Source organism: Rhododendron vialii, chromosome 2a (genome assembly GCF_030253575.1).
Source record: "Rhododendron vialii isolate Sample 1 chromosome 2a, ASM3025357v1".
Classification (NCBI taxonomy): domain Eukaryota; kingdom Viridiplantae; phylum Streptophyta; class Magnoliopsida; order Ericales; family Ericaceae; genus Rhododendron; species Rhododendron vialii.
In genome coordinates this window covers 18,721,155-18,741,346 of record NC_080558.1, presented here as the reverse complement: position 1 = coordinate 18,741,346, position 20,192 = coordinate 18,721,155, and the positions used below count along the sequence as shown (strand labels likewise).

General features: G+C 40.7%; 1 protein-coding gene and 1 long non-coding RNA gene across 2 annotated transcripts; both read left to right on the top strand.

The window, feature by feature from the left end:
• The first annotated feature begins 3,554 nt into the window (after positions 1-3,554).
• Positions 3,555-5,247, top strand: LOC131312015 (uncharacterized). Its single transcript, XR_009195686.1, has 2 exons — positions 3,555-3,799; positions 5,053-5,247. It is a non-coding gene; the product is annotated as an uncharacterized LOC131312015 (long non-coding RNA).
• Positions 5,248-14,823: 9,576 nt separating this feature from the next.
• Positions 14,824-18,193, top strand: LOC131317250 (GDSL esterase/lipase At4g10955-like). Its single transcript, XM_058346814.1, has 2 exons — positions 14,824-15,003; positions 17,328-18,193. Exons 1-2 carry the CDS (start codon positions 14,942-14,944, stop codon positions 18,112-18,114), a joined length of 849 nt encoding a protein of 282 aa, XP_058202797.1. The 5' UTR covers positions 14,824-14,941; the 3' UTR covers positions 18,115-18,193.
• Positions 18,194-20,192: the final 1,999 nt, after the last annotated feature.

Genomic DNA, 20,192 nt, shown 5'->3' with positions numbered 1-20,192 from the left:
TTCTAATATACATGTTTTGCCATTCACTGAGCTCGTCAACTGACGAATTTATTCCAACTTCTTTTTTAGGCAAGTTGGGGGAGTTAGACAAAGACTCTGGTGGCATCTTGGGGATTTCTTGTTGACCTCCTTAAGGTGTCTGATCTTAGTTTTATTTTAATAATCGCTTCCGCATTTGAAACATTTGTCAGATATTAAGTTTTTTTATAATTGTTGGATCACTGGATATTATTTGGTTTATGAGATGTTTGTGCCCCATACTTTTTTGTGGTGGAACTTAATTGTTGGAGTTGTTCTGAATAAAAAATGATTGGCTATTTGGTAGTTCATTGTTTTAGTATTTTATTAAATTTTTTTTTGGCTGCATGTTCTATGAGCTTTGGTCTTGTGGTTCATTGTTAGTCACTTCTCATTTTGGAGTGTGAAAACTTTCTTCCAGGGGGAATGTTGTCTTGAGCACATTGCGTAGTTTGGTGCATGTATTCTTTGGTAAAATTTTATATTTCTTTGTCCCGAACTGTATTTTGAACATGGAAAATCTTGACAGATCGTTAACCGGGATGTTCATGAAACAGTAAAAATCTATTGTTTAAGGTGATGCGCTTGGACGTTCTCTCCTGATTTCTACATGTTCTGGTGCAACCCACTTTGGCACTAGTACTGTTATCGTAGGACATTTTTGATGTATTAAATTTCGCCACAATGTCCGGTGATTACAAAGTGAGGTGTGGAGGTCCGTGTTCTTATGGGGTGTGCTTACGTGTGAATTTAGGTGAGCTGAAGAGGTGCAATTGATTGATGATTAGAAAGGTAAATAAAGGAGGTATAAAACGTGACCGATCCCGAGTCATCAGGGCTGTTTACGTATCCCAACGTATAGGGAATCAGGTCAAACGTAGTTCCATCTTTTCTATGGGAGATGTTCTCTCATGTTATGTCACGGGACCCTTGCGGGCCTATCTGCCCTCACGATGGCTCTCATGGGCCTCTACACCCCACGAGCTTGTTCAGCTGCGCGGGGCCCATCCCGCGTCTTCGGACTCTTGGTCGGGACTTGTGCCCTTTGGCTTTCGTTGGTTTGACTGCTCTCGTCGGACCGTCTAGCTCACAGGATGAACTCTGGTTCTTTGTTGGGCAAATTCTACATAATTTGAAGTCTTGCGACATCGGGACCCTAGCGATGGCTCTCGCTGGTCAATCAATCCTCGCGATGACTCTTGCGAGCCTCTCTATTTTCACAAGCTTGTTCAGTTGTGTGAGGCCCCTTCTCGTGCCACATGGCACCAAACCTCTCTTTGCGTGGCAGTTGCTAGCCACATGTGAATCTCACAACCCCTCCACATGCCGTCATGTGAGTGGTAGGTCAAACTTCCTCTGGGATCAATGGTCATAATTTTCCGTTTGAGTGAATCTGATAAGGATGCGTACCACTGCTCTCTCTCTCTCTCTCTCTCTCTCTCTCGTCCATCTTACCAGCATGGCACACGACTCTATAGATATGGCTGATGTGAGCACTCTATGGTTTCTACCAACTTGGCCTTCTTCTTTCCTTGAGCACTTTACCGCTATTGCGCCAGTTCTGGCGCAGGGGTGACTACATTATTCGGATCGAGAGATAGTCAAATGTATTTGATAGGTCATTAGGGATTGACCATTGTGATTGCGAGAGCAACTTCCTCCCGCGCCTGTACTCTGTTCGAACTGTTAAGATTATTAAGAATGATGACTTCCTTTTCTCTGCTTGCACGCGACCCTCTGCCGCGAGGCCTCTGATGTTATCGTGACGACGGTGATCAACTCTTATTGCGTCTCTACCGGGCCAACTCCTCATTCTCAGTTCAGATAGTCCGCGGGTGGCTGCATACCGGGCGACCTCATTTTCTCAATCTTCCAAGGCAAGTCAAAGTCGCTTCTTGCGTACATCTATGGGTGACTAGATCCGCGTCAGGAACAACGTAGTCTTGCAAGTATTATCTTCCCTTGTCTTTCTATACTTCACTTTATCTTGTCGGGATTTACCGCTTGGGTTTGACCTCGTGTTGCTTGCCCTGTATCAGGACTCGCGCAAACTTTGGCACTTGTCTGTTCGTGGCCCTGCCGCTGACCTTGTTAATCCGCAACCTTGTCAGTCTGCTAACTTTGGGACTTGTTCGGTGCATCTCGCATTAACTCTGGTACCTGTTCGGTCCATCTCGCGTTGCTCGCCCTTTAAGAGGACTTGCGCTAACTCTGGTGTCTTTTCAGGCTACGGGATGTGCTCCCCTCCAGACACATTAAAGCGTCTGAGGCAGGGCCTGCAAAAGCCCTGACGGGCTTGCTGCAGCCGCTGGGGGGCCTGTTGCGGCCCTGTCTACTTAGGCACCTGTTTGGTACGTGTTGCGCTACTCGCCCTTGAATAGGACTCGCGCTAACTCTAGCACCTATTCGGTGCATCTCGCGTGTAGAGACCTGGGCCAAACTTCTATTTTTTTTTTTTGGTAATGTGATTACGTGTTATTATAATTAATTATGTTGTGAAAAAGAACATTTATTTTTTTATGTGTACGTGTGTTTGGTTGATCGGGATTGAGTTTGTGTGCCTTGGGCCGGGTATCGCCGTATCGGGATTGTTGTAAACCTTTAAGTTTATTACTCCATATTTTTTTATTGGTATCTTTAAGACCCATAGTATACATGCTTATAACATATTAGAAGATTGAGCAATAACAACATTTGTAGAGGGGCTATAGTGCAATTTCTACTCATAAAATTAGGGGTGTACACGGTCCGGATTGGTCCGGTTCTCTAGAAAACCAGTAACCGGACCATTTCCAACGGTTCTAGGAAATTGAGAACCAAAACCTAACCAATATATGCGTAGAACCTAACCAGAACCAAACCGCAAAACCGGTCCGGTTTTGGTTCGGTTCCGGTTCTATCCAATTAGCATCCAAACACTTACTCACAAAATATAAACTCATAAAATTTAAAATTTAAAATATCAAATAACTCATAAAATAATAATAGATATTTTATTAAGAATCAAAACCCAATATGATTCACGAAATACTTGACACTCGACCGAAAAACATTGACGAAAACCACCAATAAAGTAGTCAAAACCACTTATGGAATAATTAAATTTAGCGACATAAAACAATAATGACCAATTATATTTAGGACTAAAATTAACCTATATTATAAACTATAAAATATAGTAGCAAGTCTTGAAGTAAAGAACAGCAGCTCAAATGTCCAAAACATCACTTAAATCAGCAGTACTAACTTTTTCCATGTTCAAAAAGTAGACCAATCTCTACACATATATTTATTTTTATATAATTATATATATTAGTTTTAAACGGCTTGGTCCGGTTCTAACCACGGTTCTTTAATTGAAAACCAGTAACCGAACCAAAATTAACGGTTCTTATTTTTTTGGAACCATAACCTGATCACAGAACTGTAGAACCGGACCAAATAGGATGGTTCGGTCCGGATCGGACCGGTTTTACGGTTCGGGCGGTTTTCTTGAACACCCCTACATAAAATGGGAATTGATTAGAGAACTCAATGAGTTCCCTGTTCCTTCTTCTTTTTTTTCGTTCTTCTCTCTTTCTCTCTCATAAGCTCCACAAACCCTCATGCTTAACACCAAAATTGAAGGTCAAAGCTTGTGAATCTCGCAAAAAGGCAAGAAGAAAATGTGATCTACGGACAGAGGGCTACACAGCGATTCGAACGAAATCTCAATTAGCCAACTTTGGTGTTCGTAGTATTTCAGAATTTCAACATTTTGGAGGTTTCTCTCTCTTTTGAAGTAGGATTTATGCTAAGAGATTAAATATGGGTGTGTATATGCCTTGGTGTGCACTTAATTTGAGCTTTGGTTAGAGTTAATCAAATGATAGAGTAAGACCTAGTTTATGTATTTGGATATATTCACTAATCACGAGGTTAGGTCAGAGATTGGTAATGTTATTCGTGGCTATGATCGGAATTATACTAGTTTTCGTATTTTTGATCTTGATATGGGGTTTTCTTTTAAAGTGGAAATTCATGCATTTTAAGTGGTGCTTGAACATGGGCTAGTTATGTACACGCACACCATGTGTTTGATGAAAAGATAGTAATTTAAATGGGCAATTTTTTATTTATAATAGGTGGATTATTTTTACCCTATGCAATTAGTAGGCTGAGGAAAGGGACTTGTTGATATATGATTTTGTATACTTGTTGCATATGTGAGTTGTTTTGAATAATTTTTGTGTTTGTGAAGACTAGATTGAGTATATTTTACATTAGTTGAAGTTGATGGATTTGGGTGAGTATTCGAGGTATTTTAGTTGATTTGGGCTTTAAGGCCAAATATTTGAGATATTTTGGAATATGATAATTTTGTGATTTTGAGGTAGGTCACCGGGAAACTTGGGTCAATTGTGACGCCATCGGTAAAATCTGTAAACCTATTTGGGTCAATTGTGACGCTGTTGGTGAAAGTCCGTAAATCTACTTGGGTCAATTGTGACGCTGTCGGTGAAAGTCCGTAAACCCGCGTGGGGTAGGTTGCTTCGTCCTTCGGGTTAGTAGCCCGTAAAGTGCATGTGCTAAAGACGTCTAGCACGGCTGTCGGTTGGTTGCATCGGTGAGCAACTCATATAACTTGATGTTTCAGTGTTGAGTAAATTTGATAATTGATTTGGTTGGACATTATATTGTCGGTTTTCGTTATTTTCCCGTATTGAATTTTATGGGTTATTTGCTCTATTCGGGATTAGATTTGATTTGATGGCCTAATAGCATTCTTTAGATTATTAAGAAAGAAAAAAAAAAGGAATGGAAACAGTTAACATTATGCATGGATTATTTTCGCTTATTTGTACTTGACATTGTATTGGGAGATTTAATAATTTCATTTAGAACATCGGACGAAAGGAAGCACGGAAAACTTTTCAATATTTATATATAAAAAGAGTATATTTTGTGTATCAAGCTTTGCATGTTCATATCTTTTCATTTAGTGTATTTCTTGCTCGAGCTATGGCTCATGTTGTTGCAACCCAAATTTTTCAGGTTTAGAGATGGATCTGAAGGCTAAGAATCATGGACATGTTCTAGTTCTTTTTTTTAGAACTTAATAAGATACTTGTACATTTTTATTTGTAAGATCATCGAGGCATGTAAACTTTTACTTTATTTTGGTAATGTAAATTGTAGATTGAGAGAACGGGGCTTGGATGTGTATAAAAAGTAGTCTATTTTGGAGTTTATGTGTAATAAAAGGCGGGTCGTGACATCGCGCTACTCGCCCTCTAATTGTACTCGCACAAACTCTAGTACATGTTCGGTGCATCTCGCCCTCTAATTGGACTCGAGCAAACTCTTGCACCTCCTCGGTGCATCTCACCCTCTAATTGGACTCGTGCAAACTCTGGCGGTGCATCTCATGCTACTCACTAGGGCTGTTACGAACCCGACCGGACCGGAAAAGACCGAAAAAACCGACCGATCGGTTCGGTCTTCGGTCGGTCCAAGGGAGTTTTTTTTCGGTTCGGGGTGGACCGAACCGAACCGAACCTAGGTCGGTTCGGTCTCGGTTATCTGGAAATCTATACCGACTGAACCGAACCGAACCGAATGCGGACCGAACCGACCGAACCATATATATTATATATATTTATATAAATTGTTTTAATCTTCTGGCTCTTATTGTTTTGAATGGTTAACTTTTGGCCCTTACTTTTTTTTTTTGGAATTTCATTTCTTGATTTATTTACGTTTTTGCAAAATTTTTCAATCGATTACTCTCTCTGTTCTAAATTACTTTAACTCCTCCAAGTTATATACACTAGTGTAGAAAATATTTCCAATCGATTGAAAAAAAAAAAAAGATGGTGGAAGAGTACTTGTAAAAGTTGTAATTGTTTGAGCATACTTGTATGTTTTTTTTTTTTTTCAATTGGTGTTTGAAAAAAAAAAAATAGGTACAAATTACAATGGCCCAAATATGAAAAAATGGCCCAAACATGGGTGATTGACTTAAGGTTGAAAATTGCCCAAATATGGGTGAGAAACATGTGAAAATGGCCCAAATATGGGTGAAAAAATGATCCAAACATAGCCCGTAGTCTATTGTTAGTTTTTAAAAACGGCCCAAATGGCCCAACTAAGGCCCATTTCGGGCGGACTGAACGCCCCGAAATCCCCGATCGAACCGAACTCACCCCGAACCGAACCGAACCGAACCGAAATTAATACCGGTCGGGATCGGTCTCCGGATTATATACCCCGAACCCGATCGGAGTGCGGCAAATCCACCCCGAACCGAACCGAACTGACCGAATAACACCCCTACTACTCACCCTCTAATTGCACTCGCGGAAACTCTTGCACCTGTTTGGTGCATCTCGCGCTACTCGCACTCTAATTGGAGTAGCGAAAACACTGGCTCCTGTTTGGTGCATCTCATGCTACTCACCCTTGAACAGCACTCGCGCAAACTCTGGTGTCTTTTCGGGTTACGGGATGTTCTCTCCCCTGGACACGTTAAACTGTCTATTGGCCATGCGATGGCTCTCACGGGTTACTTTCGTGAAGCCTCTGTGATGTGATGGTTCTCGCGATTTGCTACCCTGAAGCCTCTATTAATGATGCGATGGTTCTTGTGGTTTGGGAATCTGTTCTCTGATCCTGGCCTATGGACAATGTTGACCTCTGGATGACGCTTCATGAGCCGCCGAAATGTTGTTTTATACGGCGTGAATGTCGGTCTTTAGATGGGAGCGAAAATGTTCTTTTCATTTCTATTATTTAGATGACAGCTGGACCACTCCAACCTACTTGGGCCGCAGCCCATCCTGCCGCGTGCCACCTGCCTCGGAACCCTCCGCGCGGGTTGCAGATGCGGAACCATCTGCGTGGGTTGAGGACCACTACTGCAGAACTCTGTTGTTGAAAGTTGTCTACAAAAAATGTTCTTTTCGTTTTCATTATCTAAATGGAGTGAAAATGTTCTTTTCACCTCTCTCATTTGTCCTCGCGAGCTTGTTCAGTTCACGGGGATTTCTGTCCTCGCAGGCTTGTTCAGTCCACAGGCCTTGTCTCTCCTTGCAAGCTTGTTTAGCCCTTGCGCGGACGTTGGTTCTATCTTCGAGTCTACCCCTTCGGTTTTGTAGGATCAAAAGTTTTGAATCCCCCACAATTTCTAGGCATTTAATCTTCCTTTCGTTTGCCTTTCTTCTAGATTCAAAAGTACGTGATCTTGCGCCACCATGACTTCCTCCCGCGGCCCCGTAGGAGCTAAGCGACCAGCGTGTGTTGTCAGAGCTGGCCCTAAGAGCTTCAAAACCATCTTCTGGTGGCGCTTCCTCTGAGGGTTCACATTCCCACTCGGGCAGCCAGGGAATCTGCTAGCGTTAAAAATCATCTTGCTGCCCTCCCTATGAGGGTCGCAGCAGCAAATCTCTCTGGATCACTCTTGGGAACAATCTCTTCGGCCCCTTGTATCTTTGTACTAATGTAGTAGACTGGGCAATCTGTCCCATCGACTTCTTGCATTAATAAGGCCCCGATAGGTCTCGAGGTGAGCAATTTTAGAATCATTTTGCATTCATTCTGGTGTAGGCTGTAGTTTTTGTATAATCTGTTGTCTTTCGCGCTAGGTGCTTCGTTGGGGCCAGCGGTCCCGCGAACTTTTAATGCCTTGGCGCGTTATCACTAACAGCGTAACACTTTAGGCGCGATCTCTTTCTCATCTCTAATATCTTCCCACTATGGGATCTTTACACTTCAGGGCTTGGCAAAAATCTTCGTGACACTCCTCTGGTCACGGGACCCTCACGGGTCATATGTCTCTCTAGTCCCCCGCATTCTCTTGATTTCTGTGATTTGGATAGGGATCTCCGCAGTCATCACACTGAGGGTGACCGAGCGCGGGCCCGAAAACATCTCTATCTTCTCTTCTTTTCGCTGCCCCTAAGCTGCTTCTGCGCGGTAAAAGCAGTAGCAGCTGTAGGTTGCATATTTGGGCTTGGGAGGGCGGGTAATGCAGCTTTTGTTGGCTCTGAGGTGTTCCCTAAGGTAGAGCCATCTATGGTGGATCGTCTCTAGCAAAGATCTGCTGGGGATCCTCTGACATGTGATGTACCGGGGATCTAGGCAAGACATTGAAATCTTTATCATTATTAGAGGTAACCATGGGCATGAGTAACCAGCAAGGTCAGCAACAGCATGTAGTAGTAGCTGCAGCCGAAGGACGACCGACTGTTTTTGGCGGGCAAATAAAGAGGAGAGGAGGATAGGGGAAAAGAGAAGCAGAAAACGTAAAGAGGGCAGAGGTGAGTGAGGGGGAGATGCTGAGAGTGAAACTGATCACTTTGAGATAGAGTTTATAGATAGAAATAGTGACATAATGAGAGAAACACTTAGTAGAGGCAAAATTTAATAGAAATGCCCCACTTCAAAATTATACAAGTCCCCACTTCTGTCTATTGGAAGAAAACAAAATCCCTCCGACGAAATTTCATGGGAAAATGACCAAAGAAATAGGGGAGGGCCAACTTGTTGTAACGAACGCTATGAATGCAAGCTAAGAACGAGAAATTGAAAACTAAACAAGAAATCACAAAGACACAAGATATACGTGGTTCCCCAAATTGGGTACGTCCACGGGCGAGGAGAGAGAGGATTCACTAACCAACGTGAAGAAGAGATACAAAGAGCCGGCTATGATCCGTAACTCGTCTAGAAAGGCCACCAATATGACAGCCCCAAAAAGATGATTCTTTAGGAGTTCCCCAAAAGCCCTATTTATAATAGGCTACATAAATAGGAACAACATAGATAACCAATGTGGGACTAAAGAATACAAGGCATATACAAGGCATTCCCAACAATTCTCCACCTTGACTTGAATTCCACCGAACCAAATCACCAAATATAGCTATCCCCTTCTAACCTCTCACTCGCCAAATGCCCCCGAGGGGCGATCAACTGCAAATACCAAGCAAGCCCAAGCAATGCTTGAACTTGGCAACCGGAACCGGTTTAGTCAACATATCTGCTGGGTTATCTGCCGTACCCACTTTCTTCACCTCAACTTGCTTCTGTGAGATGATATCCCGAACGAAGTGATACCTGACATCGATATGCTTGGTCCTCTCATGATACATCAGATTTTTAGTCAAATGTATAGCACTCTGCGAATCACAAAATACTGAACTCACACCCTGTGTAAGACCAAGCTCACAAAGCAAACCTCTCATCCACAATGCCTCCTTCACAGCTTCAGCAATGGCCATATACTCCGCTTCTGTTGTAGACAGCGCAACTGTAGCCTGTAAAGTAGCTTTCCAACTAATGGCACTTCCGGACAGAGTAAAAACATAACCTGTCAGAGACCTCCTCTTATCGTGGTCACCGGCAAAATCCGAATCAACATAACCAACAGCATGATCACCAGAATTGACAATCCCAAACAATAGACCAACACCTGCAGTTCCGCACAAATACCGTAGTATCCATTTCACAGCCTCCCAATGTGCCTTTCCTGGACGCCCCATATAACGACTAACGACACTAACTGCATGTGAAATATCAGGACGAGTACATACCATGGCGTACATAAGGCTCCCAACTGCGCATGAATATGGAACCTGAGACATATACTTCTCCTCATCCTCCGACTGTGGTGACAACTCAGCTGAAAGTCGAAAGTGTGCTGCCAAAGGGGTACTGACTGGCTTCGAGTTCTGCATGGCAAAGCGCTCAAGCACTTTAAGAACATAAGACTTCTGATTCAAAAATAGTTTGCCAGCTACTCGATCTCTGCAAATCTCCATACCCAAAATACGTTTTGCTGCACCCAAATCTTTCATCTCAAATTCACCACCTAACTGTTGTTTCAACCTGTTGATTTCTGATACACTCTTGGCAGCAATAAGCATATCATCAACATACAACAGTAGATAAACAAATGAACCATCTGGAAGTTTTCGAAAATACACACAACTGTCATACTCACTCCTAGAATATGACTGGCTTATCATAAAAGTATCAAACCGCTTATACCACTGCCTAGGGGATTGTTTGAGGCCATACAAAGACTTACGAAGTAAACAAACGTGATCCTCCTTACCAGAAACAACAAATCCCTCAGGCTGACGCATATAAATCTGTTCTTCAAGCTCGCCATGCAAAAACGCAGTTTTGACATCAAGTTGCTCTAACTCAAGATCATAACATGCAACAATAGCAAGTAAAGTGCGAATGGAACTATGTTTTACAACTGGTGAAAATACCTCATTGTAGTCAACACCCTCCTTCTGGCTGTATCCTTTCGCCACTAGCCGAGCTTTAAACCGAGCGTCTTCTACCCCTGGAATACCTGGTTTGCGCTTGAAGATCCACTTGCATCCAACAATCCTCTTCCCTTTCAGTGGTTCTACTAACTCCCATGTCTGATTCTTCTGAAGAGACTCAATCTCCTCATTCATAGCAACAAACCACTGTGCAGACTCAGTGCTCGAAATAGCTTCCGTATAGCTGGAAGGCTCTTCATACTCAACTGTCTCAGCAACTGATAAAGCATAGGCCACCATCTCAGAATAAGCCGAATACCTTTCAGGAGGCCGAATCTCCCTCCTTGGCCTATCTTTAGCAATAGTGCGTGGTTGCTCAACTAACGCATCAACCTCTGTGTCTGAACTCTTGAACTCCTCTTCAATTGGCTTCTCAATATGCTTCTTCCCTGAGTCGAAAGATTCACCCATAAACTCCACCTGCTTTGGAACACTATGTTCCTGAACTGTATCATCAACCTGCTTAGACCCCTTAATCAGATAATTTTCATCAAAAGTCACATCCCTACTGATCAAAAACTTCAAATCATCAGAGCACCACAACCTGTACCCTTTGACACCTGCTGCATAACCCAAGAAAATACACTTCTTGGCCCGTGGCTCCAATTTACCCTCATTGACATGAGCGTAAGCTGGACACCCAAAAACACGCAACACAGAATAATCAGCCGGATGACCTGACCATACCTCAAACGGAGTCTTACACTCAATAGCAGTCGACGGAGACCTGTTCACCAAATAGCATGTTGTGGAAACGGCTTCAGCCCAAAATTCTTTGCCCAATCCGGAATTGGACAACATACAACGTGCCTTCTCCAAAAGAGTCCTGTTCATTCGTTCAGCCACACCATTTTGCTGAGGGGTTTTTCTCACTGTGTGATGCCTCACAATGCCCTCATCACTGCAAAATTTATCAAACTCGCCAAGACAAAACTCCATACCATTATCAGTTCTCAAACGTTTTATTTTCTTACCAGTCTGATTCTCAATCAAAGTTTTAAACTGTTTGAATGTATTAAAGGCGTCACTCTTATGTTTCAACATATACACCCAAACTTTACGAGAGAAATCATCGATAATACTCATAAAATATCGAAAACCACCTTTAGAAGTTACCTCTGCGGGACCCCAAAGATCCGAGTGAAAATAATCCACCGTGCCTTTGGTGCGATGAACAGCTGTACTGAATTTTACCCTGCACTGCTTGCCGTAGACACAATGCTCACAGAAATCCAGCTTCTCAATTTTCTGGCCACATAGCAAACCCTGTTTGCTCAAAACTGTCATCCCCCTCTCGCTCATATGCCCAAGGCGCATATGCCACAATCGAGTCAAGTCTGAATCTGAAACCTTGGATGAAGCAACCGTTGCTGCAGCACCTATAACTGTACTGCCCTGGAGTGTATAGAGGTTACCACGCTTCTGACCCTTCATCAGTACTAATGCACCCCTTGAGACTTTCAAAACTCCACCTTCACCGAGAAATTTGCAACCATGAGAATCAAGAGCACCCAGGGATATAAGATTTTTCCTCAAATCCGGAACATGTCGAACCTCAGATAAAGTCCTAACAATACCGTCATGCATCCTAAGCTGAATCGTTCCAGAACCAACAGTCTTACAGGCCATGTTGTTGCCCATCAAAACTGTACCACCATTGACCGCCTCATAAGTAGAAAACCACTCTCTATGCGGACACATATGGTATGAACATCCAGAATCTAGAACCCACTCGGTATTAGAGCGAGAATCGCCCTCTGTAACTGATAACACATTATCTGACTCATCTGAACTTTCAGCAATTCCAGCAATTACTTTACCCCCTTTCTGGTCTTCTTTTTCCTTCTCCTTGAGTTTTAAACAGTCACTTTTCCAGTGCCCGGGTTTCTTGCAATAATTACACTTTCCCTTCTTCTTACCTGATGACCTGGATCTTCCCCTATTACTCGACTCCTCCCTTCCTGTTGTTCTTCCCCTAACAAACAAACCCTCCGCATGTGCATCACCCTCACCTGACACTTTTTTCCTCAATTCTTTCGAATATAGGCTGGCCTTAACATCCTCCATGGATATCGTGTCTTTACCATACAATAGGGTTGTAACAAAGTGCTCATACGAAAGTGGTAAAGAACATAGCAAAATTAGGGCTTGGTCCTCATCCTCAATTTTACTATCAATATTTTTCAGATCCATAATAATACGGTTGAACTCGTCTAAATGATCTTTAACAGGTATACCTTCTCGCATACGAAACGTATAAAGACGTTGTTTGAGATATAACCTGTTGGTGAGCGACTTCGTCATATATATGCCTTCCAACTTCAGCCAAATTCCTGCTGCTGAAGTTTCTTCTTCCACCTCGCGAAGAACGTCATCTGCCAGACTCAACTGAATAGAACTCAGAGCTTTGGCATCCGTATCATCCCAATCTTCCTCTTTGATTCCAGAACTAGTCTTGCCTAACAAAACCTTGTGCAATCCTTGTTGGGTTAGCAGAGCCTTCATCTTTACTCTCCAAAGACTGAAACTGCTGCTCTGCCCATCAAACTTCGCAATCTCAAATTTAGCCGCCATAGCCACAATCGGAAACGAAACCCTAGTTTTTGCAACCTAAGGCTCTGATACCAGTTTGTTGTAACGAACGCTATGAATGCAAGCTAAGAACGAGAAATTGAAAACTAAACAAGAAATCACAAAGACACAAGATATACGTGGTTCCCCAAATTGGGTACGTCCACGGGCGAGGAGAGAGAGGATTCACTAACCAACGTGAAGAAGAGATACAAAGAGCCGGCTATGATCCGTAACTCGTCTAGAAAGGCCACCAATATGACAGCCCCAAAAAGATGATTCTTTAGGAGTTCCCCAAAAGCCCTATTTATAATAGGCTACATAAATAGGAACAACATAGATAACCAATGTGGGACTAAAGAATACAAGGCATATACAAGGCATTCCCAACACAACTCATTTATTTCCTCCAACTACATTTTTGTCTTAGAAAAATAATGCCTCCGATTAAGTTGCCCACGAAAATTATCCATGCCAACCGACAGTTTGGAATCACTCCTCATTTGGTTGTGTTGTTCAGACTTCGTTCTTAGAAAAATTCCAAAATATATATATATATATATATATTAACCGTTGGCTAGAAATTATTCTAAGATTAACTGGAGTTGGAACTTTTTAAAATAAGCCTTGAAAAATACAATTCAAATTTAAAGGGTCAAAATTAATTTGGGTCATCACTCGTCAAGCTTATAATTTTGCAATTGCAATTTCAAATGGTATTTTTGTTGCTCAGTGAAATCCATTGAATAATATTTCTCTACCAGCTTGCAAGTATCTTTAATCTTGAATTATCTGTAGCCATCGCGAGGATCTAAAGATGTGTTGAGAACAAGCAACTCCATTGTATATGTCTTCCTTAAACCGATTGTTCAATTCTTGCAATTGAGAATCGATTGTACATGTGAAAACTTCTGGAGGGGGGATGAGACTATATATTTTGACGATAATTTATTTTTCAATGTAATAGTAGTGTTTTTTAATCAGAATCGTATCGGGAGCGACCACCCCTACTACCCACCCTGACCCCATCCTTGCATTTGAGCTGGCATCTCCTAACTGTCCAAACTACATTTCTGTTAACTTGACTCGCGAGCTGATTAATTGGAATCCTTTACAGAATACCTTAATTTTGAAAAGGTCTTCGTTGTCACTTTCCCCTTATAACCTAGGAGAAAGGGCCCTTGCATGTCTTTAAAATAACATAGGATATTCTAAATTCTCTCTCTTCTAAATCGTGTAAGAACCGAGTCTTACATGTCATATAATTTGCAATTTGAAGTTGTAATTTGCAAGTTGAAGTTGTTATATACTCTCTGTACTAGACGCCAAATCATCATTCTCGATTTAAAATGAAAACAAAAGGTTGTTGATTTTGTCACTCTTTTTTTTGTTAACGCCACTCTTCTGTAAGAGTATTTTTGCACAAAAATACTCTTGTAGGGAAGTGGCATTAACAAAAAAAAAGAGTAACAAAATTATTTTCCAAACAAAAAGAGAGACCAAGACTTTTTGAATACTCCATATGGTACCCACAAGTACTTGTCAAGGTAGTTCCTAGGTCATCATCAAGAATTAAATCTTCCAATGGTACCTTCCGATCTGCTTCTTAATTCTCGATTAGTTTCGAATATTATACCTCCTCCGTCTCAAATTCTTAATCCTCTACGGTTTTACGTACAATTTTCAATTGCCTATATTTCTCAATTAATATTATTTTTTATGTTTTTGAAAATATTGTTTTACAGAAATAATTGAAATACAATAAAATAAGATACACATTGCATATTTTAAACAATATACATTAAGAGATATGTGTCATTGAAAATTACACGTAAAATCGTAGAGGACCAAGAATTTGAAACGAAGGGAGTACATTTCTTAAATATATGTGATTACTTTATTGTAATGTTGTGTGCATTTTTTTTACTTATTTTGCTACAATCGTCTTCTGCACTCGAAGAGATTTCGATCGATTTGTGAGTTATCAGCTGGGGAGACAGAAAAAGGGGAGCTTATTAAGGGCTATAATAAAAATGGCCACCCGATACAGAAGTTTCAACCCCTCAGGGCCATTGTACCTGACCGCTGTTGATTGGTAAGACCAGCTCAGCTATATATATACACACACAAACATTTTGGTACACATGCATTTCTTCCGCATCCATTATTATCATCATCATTCAATAAGCTCTAACAGCTCCTCTAGCTCCAATTCTTTCAAAAAAATGAGATTGCAACACTAGCACAAAACCCGTTTCTACTACTTTTTTGTCATGTTAATGTGTTGGGGAAATCATGTCAAACGATCAATAGTCGATCAACTTGATTTTAATTTGGCATGCTTTATGCTCTCAATGAGTGTTATATATATATGAAGGGATTGGGGAAGAGCTGGACTCGCTAAGAGTTTATCGAATCACTGATTTGGAAATCCTTCTGAAGGGACGGACTAGGCCATTGCTAAAAGGGATAGGGTTTGATCCATTTTAAAATTAAACAAGGCCAAAAAAAAAAAACCCAAAATGGTTAGCTAGCTCTAGTAGTTATCAAAATTGCACGATTTGCAATTCAATTCGTGATTCATCACACAAATTAATAACAATACGAATCAATAGGTGAATCAAGGTATATATAAAATCGATATACGATCCATGGTTCGATTCATTAACACAAAAACTATACGAATCTATGAGTGAATCAAAGTTTATCACAATTGTTGCATTCAACTATTTTGAAACCACTTCTGCGGTTTGGCCTTATTTTTCTTATACAAAAGCAAATATATAAGATCATGTGCCCTTAAGTACAAAAATTCTTATTCCCAATCAAAATTTATTAATCATTTGTTGATTGGTATTTATTCCGATTCGGAGCATGTTGTTAACCCTTTTTCCCCTCATTCTTCTTAGAAAATAAAATAGTCATTCTAAAAATGTTTACAACTAAGATACCTTATACTCATGAGTTATATATTTTATTCCAGTTAAATTTTCATGTTACTATAATGTGAGTATGAGAACTCGTTTGGCTTAATGGCTTTTTACTTCGTTTTTATACCAAAAAAAAAAAATCGCATTAAATAGTACTTTTGCGTTAAGTTTTTGTAAATTATTTATTCATCTCGACGAGAGAAATCAGAAAAGTATAAAAGCTTGCTCCAAACTCAACATTTTGTGAAAAAAAACGAAAAATAAGCCGATAGCCAGTTTTTTGGCCCTTTTTTTTTGTCTTTATTCAAAAAAAATTAAATTTCAATCTTAATTTTTTTTTTTAATTTTCCAATTTCTCTCGTTGAGACAGACCAATATTAATCCACAAAACATTGATGCAAAATTGAATAAGGACGAACCAAAAAACCAAATTGGATTATTCAGCCAAACGAGCTTTCAATAAATATGCTCAGCATTCTTAGTATAAAATAATTTTAATTTTCTTGATGGTAACTATACAAGCAGTTGTGAATATTGTTGAGAATAGTATCTTATATGGATGCACAATTTTACAAATCAATCTTTTTAATTATTGTATCCTCTAAATCATTGTCCTAAGCAGGGTTCAAAGTCTTTGTTAGAACAATGGCTTATATGTTAAGTATGAAGAGATACTAATGACTTTTAGAAAGAAGGCCAGATGCCGGAGCGTAGTGGAGCAGAACGAGTGGAGCGAATGCAGTGAAAGTAGACTGGGCCGAAGGCCCAAGTGTTCCATAATTGGGGGGTGTGGTACGGTACGGTTCGTACATGGGTATTTTTGGAATACAGACCAAATACCTAGGGTTAGAATAGAGTAGTTATAAATACTCTATGTTGTAAACCCTAATTCATACTGTGATAATAAAGAGAACAGCAGCCACTCTCGCTCCCGTGGACGTACTCGATTTTGGAAAACCACGTATATCTCTAAGTTGATTATTTACTGTTTTATACTCGTAAATCGTGTGCGTGTGTGTAACGATCCTAACAGTCTTGGACCAACCTACATATGTTGCCATATAAGCTAGTTTCATATCTATTAGGGAACAAACTTTTACTGTGTTAAGGCTAAGCTTTCTACTGAACTATTTAACCATGTGATAATAATCAATAATAAAAAACAAACTTCAATATTGGTTAAACTTAATATCATTGATTTTGCAATCTCACTTTATTACGTAGGTGCATAAATACATTTTTCGATCTATTTTCTAAAATTTGGACCAAATATGTACGATTAATGATTCAATTCGAGCCACATTTCGAAAAAGAGTCAAAAAAAATATTTTTTTGATTCTTGATTCACGATTTGACGACCTTGAGTTCTGCTCTACCCTAGCATGCATTTCTAATATGGTGATTTAAAATCTCTCTCCTCATGGTTTTTATGATTGCATACGTACATCGAATGGTTTTGAGAGGCATTTTCAATTTCTCATTATCGTAGGAGAAACCCAGACCACCGTAGATCCGCTGCTGCTAGCTTGGTTCAGGGAGTGTACAGTCAAGAACATGACCGCCAAGGCCATCAAGCACTTGCTCCTCCCTGGTGGGACTTCTTCAATTTTCGGTTATTCCGCGTGTTGGTTGACAACGATGATCGCTCGATCTTTGGTGCCATTTACGAGTTCAAATCCCCACCTCCCAGCGGTCACCACAATCCACTCCACATCCCTCCAAGATACGTGGTTGCCTTCCGTGGCACGATGACCGGATGGGAGACCATGTCACAGGACCTCACGTTGGATCTCAAGGTCATTCGGAATACGCTGGAAGACTTCAACCCTCCGTTCATATCCGTCCCAATAGAGATGATGACCAAAACCGAAATATTGAAGAAGGGGATTCGGATCTTGCGCAGTGTTACGACAGCTGGAGTTACAACTGCTCTAAACACTCTACGTCAAAGGCCTCAAACAGGTGACTGGTTTGCTGCATTATCGCGGTGGATTCCGTACCTTTTTGTGAATCTGTCCGATCCTATTTCTGCAGAGTATGTTGGGTATTTTAAACACAGGGAGTGGATGGAGGCGAATGGAGCCGGAGCTATTGAAAGGATTTCTACAAGGAATACAATATCAGGTGCAATTGAATCATTGCATCTCCTTCCTTCAGCGTATGTGACTATTTATGGGAGCCCCGTTCAGGGTCTTGGGCAGGCGCATGGGCTAGACCAATGGTGGAATCCGAATATTCAATGCTGGTCCAAGCTTCACCGGCTGATAGGTAATTGATGATTATAGACTTATTCACGAAGCTGCTGTAGACAGGCTCTGTGAAAAAAAATTTCTTTTTGTATGTGATAATTTCTTCCGGGGGCGTAGTTTGGTGTATTCCTGTTTCTTCTGAAAAATGTAAAAATCGAATTGGCTTGGAATGCGGGCGTGCAAGGACAGGATTGCTGTCCGAGTTGTTTTCAAGGCCTGGAAGCCTCAATCTAACTTCTTACTGGACAAAAGTGCACGGCCTAAAGATGGAGACCGTGAGGAGGTTCATGGTTTGCTTTTGCGGGATAAGGACTTAATATTTTCTAACCGTGTGAAAAATGGAAAGAAAAGTAGAATAAGGCCTAAAACAGAATTAAAAGGACTTTATTAACGGTTTAACAAAGTCTGGTTACAAGGAAATAAAATAAAGTCTATACTTGACTAGATTAAATGGGAAAGTAAAGATAATTAAAAAATAAATTTGCATAAGCCGGGGGCTTGATGGTCGGGGACCATTGCCAAGGCCTTCAATTCTGATATTTATAAGCAATGCTTCCATGCCTTAAGCTGCTTCCACAGGCCTTCATGCATGGCTACCATGTGGCCTTCTAGCACAGGCTTAGGCTTGAGCAGCTTCGAAATGCTCCAATGAGGGGTTGTTCTTTGACCAAAATGTGCTCTTCACTCCAAGAAAAATGGCCAAAGCCTGAAAAATCCTCATTTTCTGCATAAAACTTTGTAAAAGAGCAAAAGAAATTTCAGCATCCAGGCCTTTGAGCTGCTTCAACACTCAAGCTACTGCTTGATTAGACATCCTCTGGGCCCACCACTGCTGAAGACCAATACTTCTCCAGGCCTTCCTACCATTTTATTGGTCCTCTATAAGGGTGATACCGGTCCGGTTTCGACCGGTTTGGGTGTATTTTTCGGTCGAAACCGGATATCCAGTTTGAGATTTTTAGAAACCAGAAGCGGTTGAAATAAAACCGGTCCGGTTTCGACCGGCTCAACCGGTTTCGGTCCGGTTTATCCGGTTTTCATTCATGGACCATATTTTTTGCTCAACACATCAAAAAATTTACAATTCAACCCATAAAATATCAACCAAAAATCTATAATTCAACCCTTTTTTTGGGCCCAACAAAAAAGGATCAATTTTGAGCCCAATACATTAAAAAAAACCCATAAAAACATAATTAAGCCCATAAAAATAGTTTTTATATAATAAATATATTTATTAGACCAATATACACCACAAAATATCAACCAAAAACCCATAATTCAACCCTTCATCTATGTTTATATGTATAGATATATATATAGGAATTTTCAAGTGAGGGATCTCTCATTTTGTTAAAATGAGGGACTTTTATTTTCCGATCAAATTTTGAAAATCCGAACCGTTCAATGTGTGCAGAACGTAATTTTAAGGGTCCCAGCGAGAAATCAGCAAAAAAAATGACCGGGAAGGGCGTCATCCGGGCAGTTTTTTTTGAACCGTTCAATAAAAACTGCTCGGATGAAGCCCTTCCCGGTCATTTTTTTTGCTGATTTCACACAAGGACCCTTAAAATCACGTTCTGATCACTTTGAGCGGCTCGGATCATCGAAATTCAATCGGAAAGGGGAGTCCCGCATTTTAATAAAATAAGGGATCCCTCACCGGAACCTAACTCTATATATATATATATATATGTATATATATATATACACATATATATATGTATATATTATACATATATATAACCGGTCTGGTTTCAACCGGTTTTTAAAACACATAAACCGGATCGAAATTATTTTTCCGATTTATAAAATTTTATAAACCGGAACCAGATCGAAATTATTCAACCGGTTTAAAAAATCCGGTCCGGTCAGGTTTTTCCGGTTTCGATCGATTTTCCAGTTTCGAGTAACAGTCCTAGTCCTCTATCTCTTGTGGGCCCTTAAATCCTCTAATCTTGATTCCTTATGAAAGAAGAATCGAGAAACAAAAGATTAACCAGACCTGAGTGAGCTGCTTGTGTGCAGCTTGCTTAAGTCTGCATGAGTCATTCACCAACAACTCCAAGGGCTGAATGTACGCCACCTATCCCTGGCCTTGCATC

Excerpts from the sequence above, each read along its gene's own strand:
- LOC131317250 (XM_058346814.1), top strand. The coding sequence starts at position 14,942 with ATGGCCACCCGATACAGAAGTTTCAACCCCTCAGGGCCATTGTACCTG. Across the intron at positions 15,004-17,327 it reads TACCTGACCGCTGTTGATTG|GAGAAACCCAGACCACCGTA; the intron begins GTAAGACCAGCT and ends TCATTATCGTAG.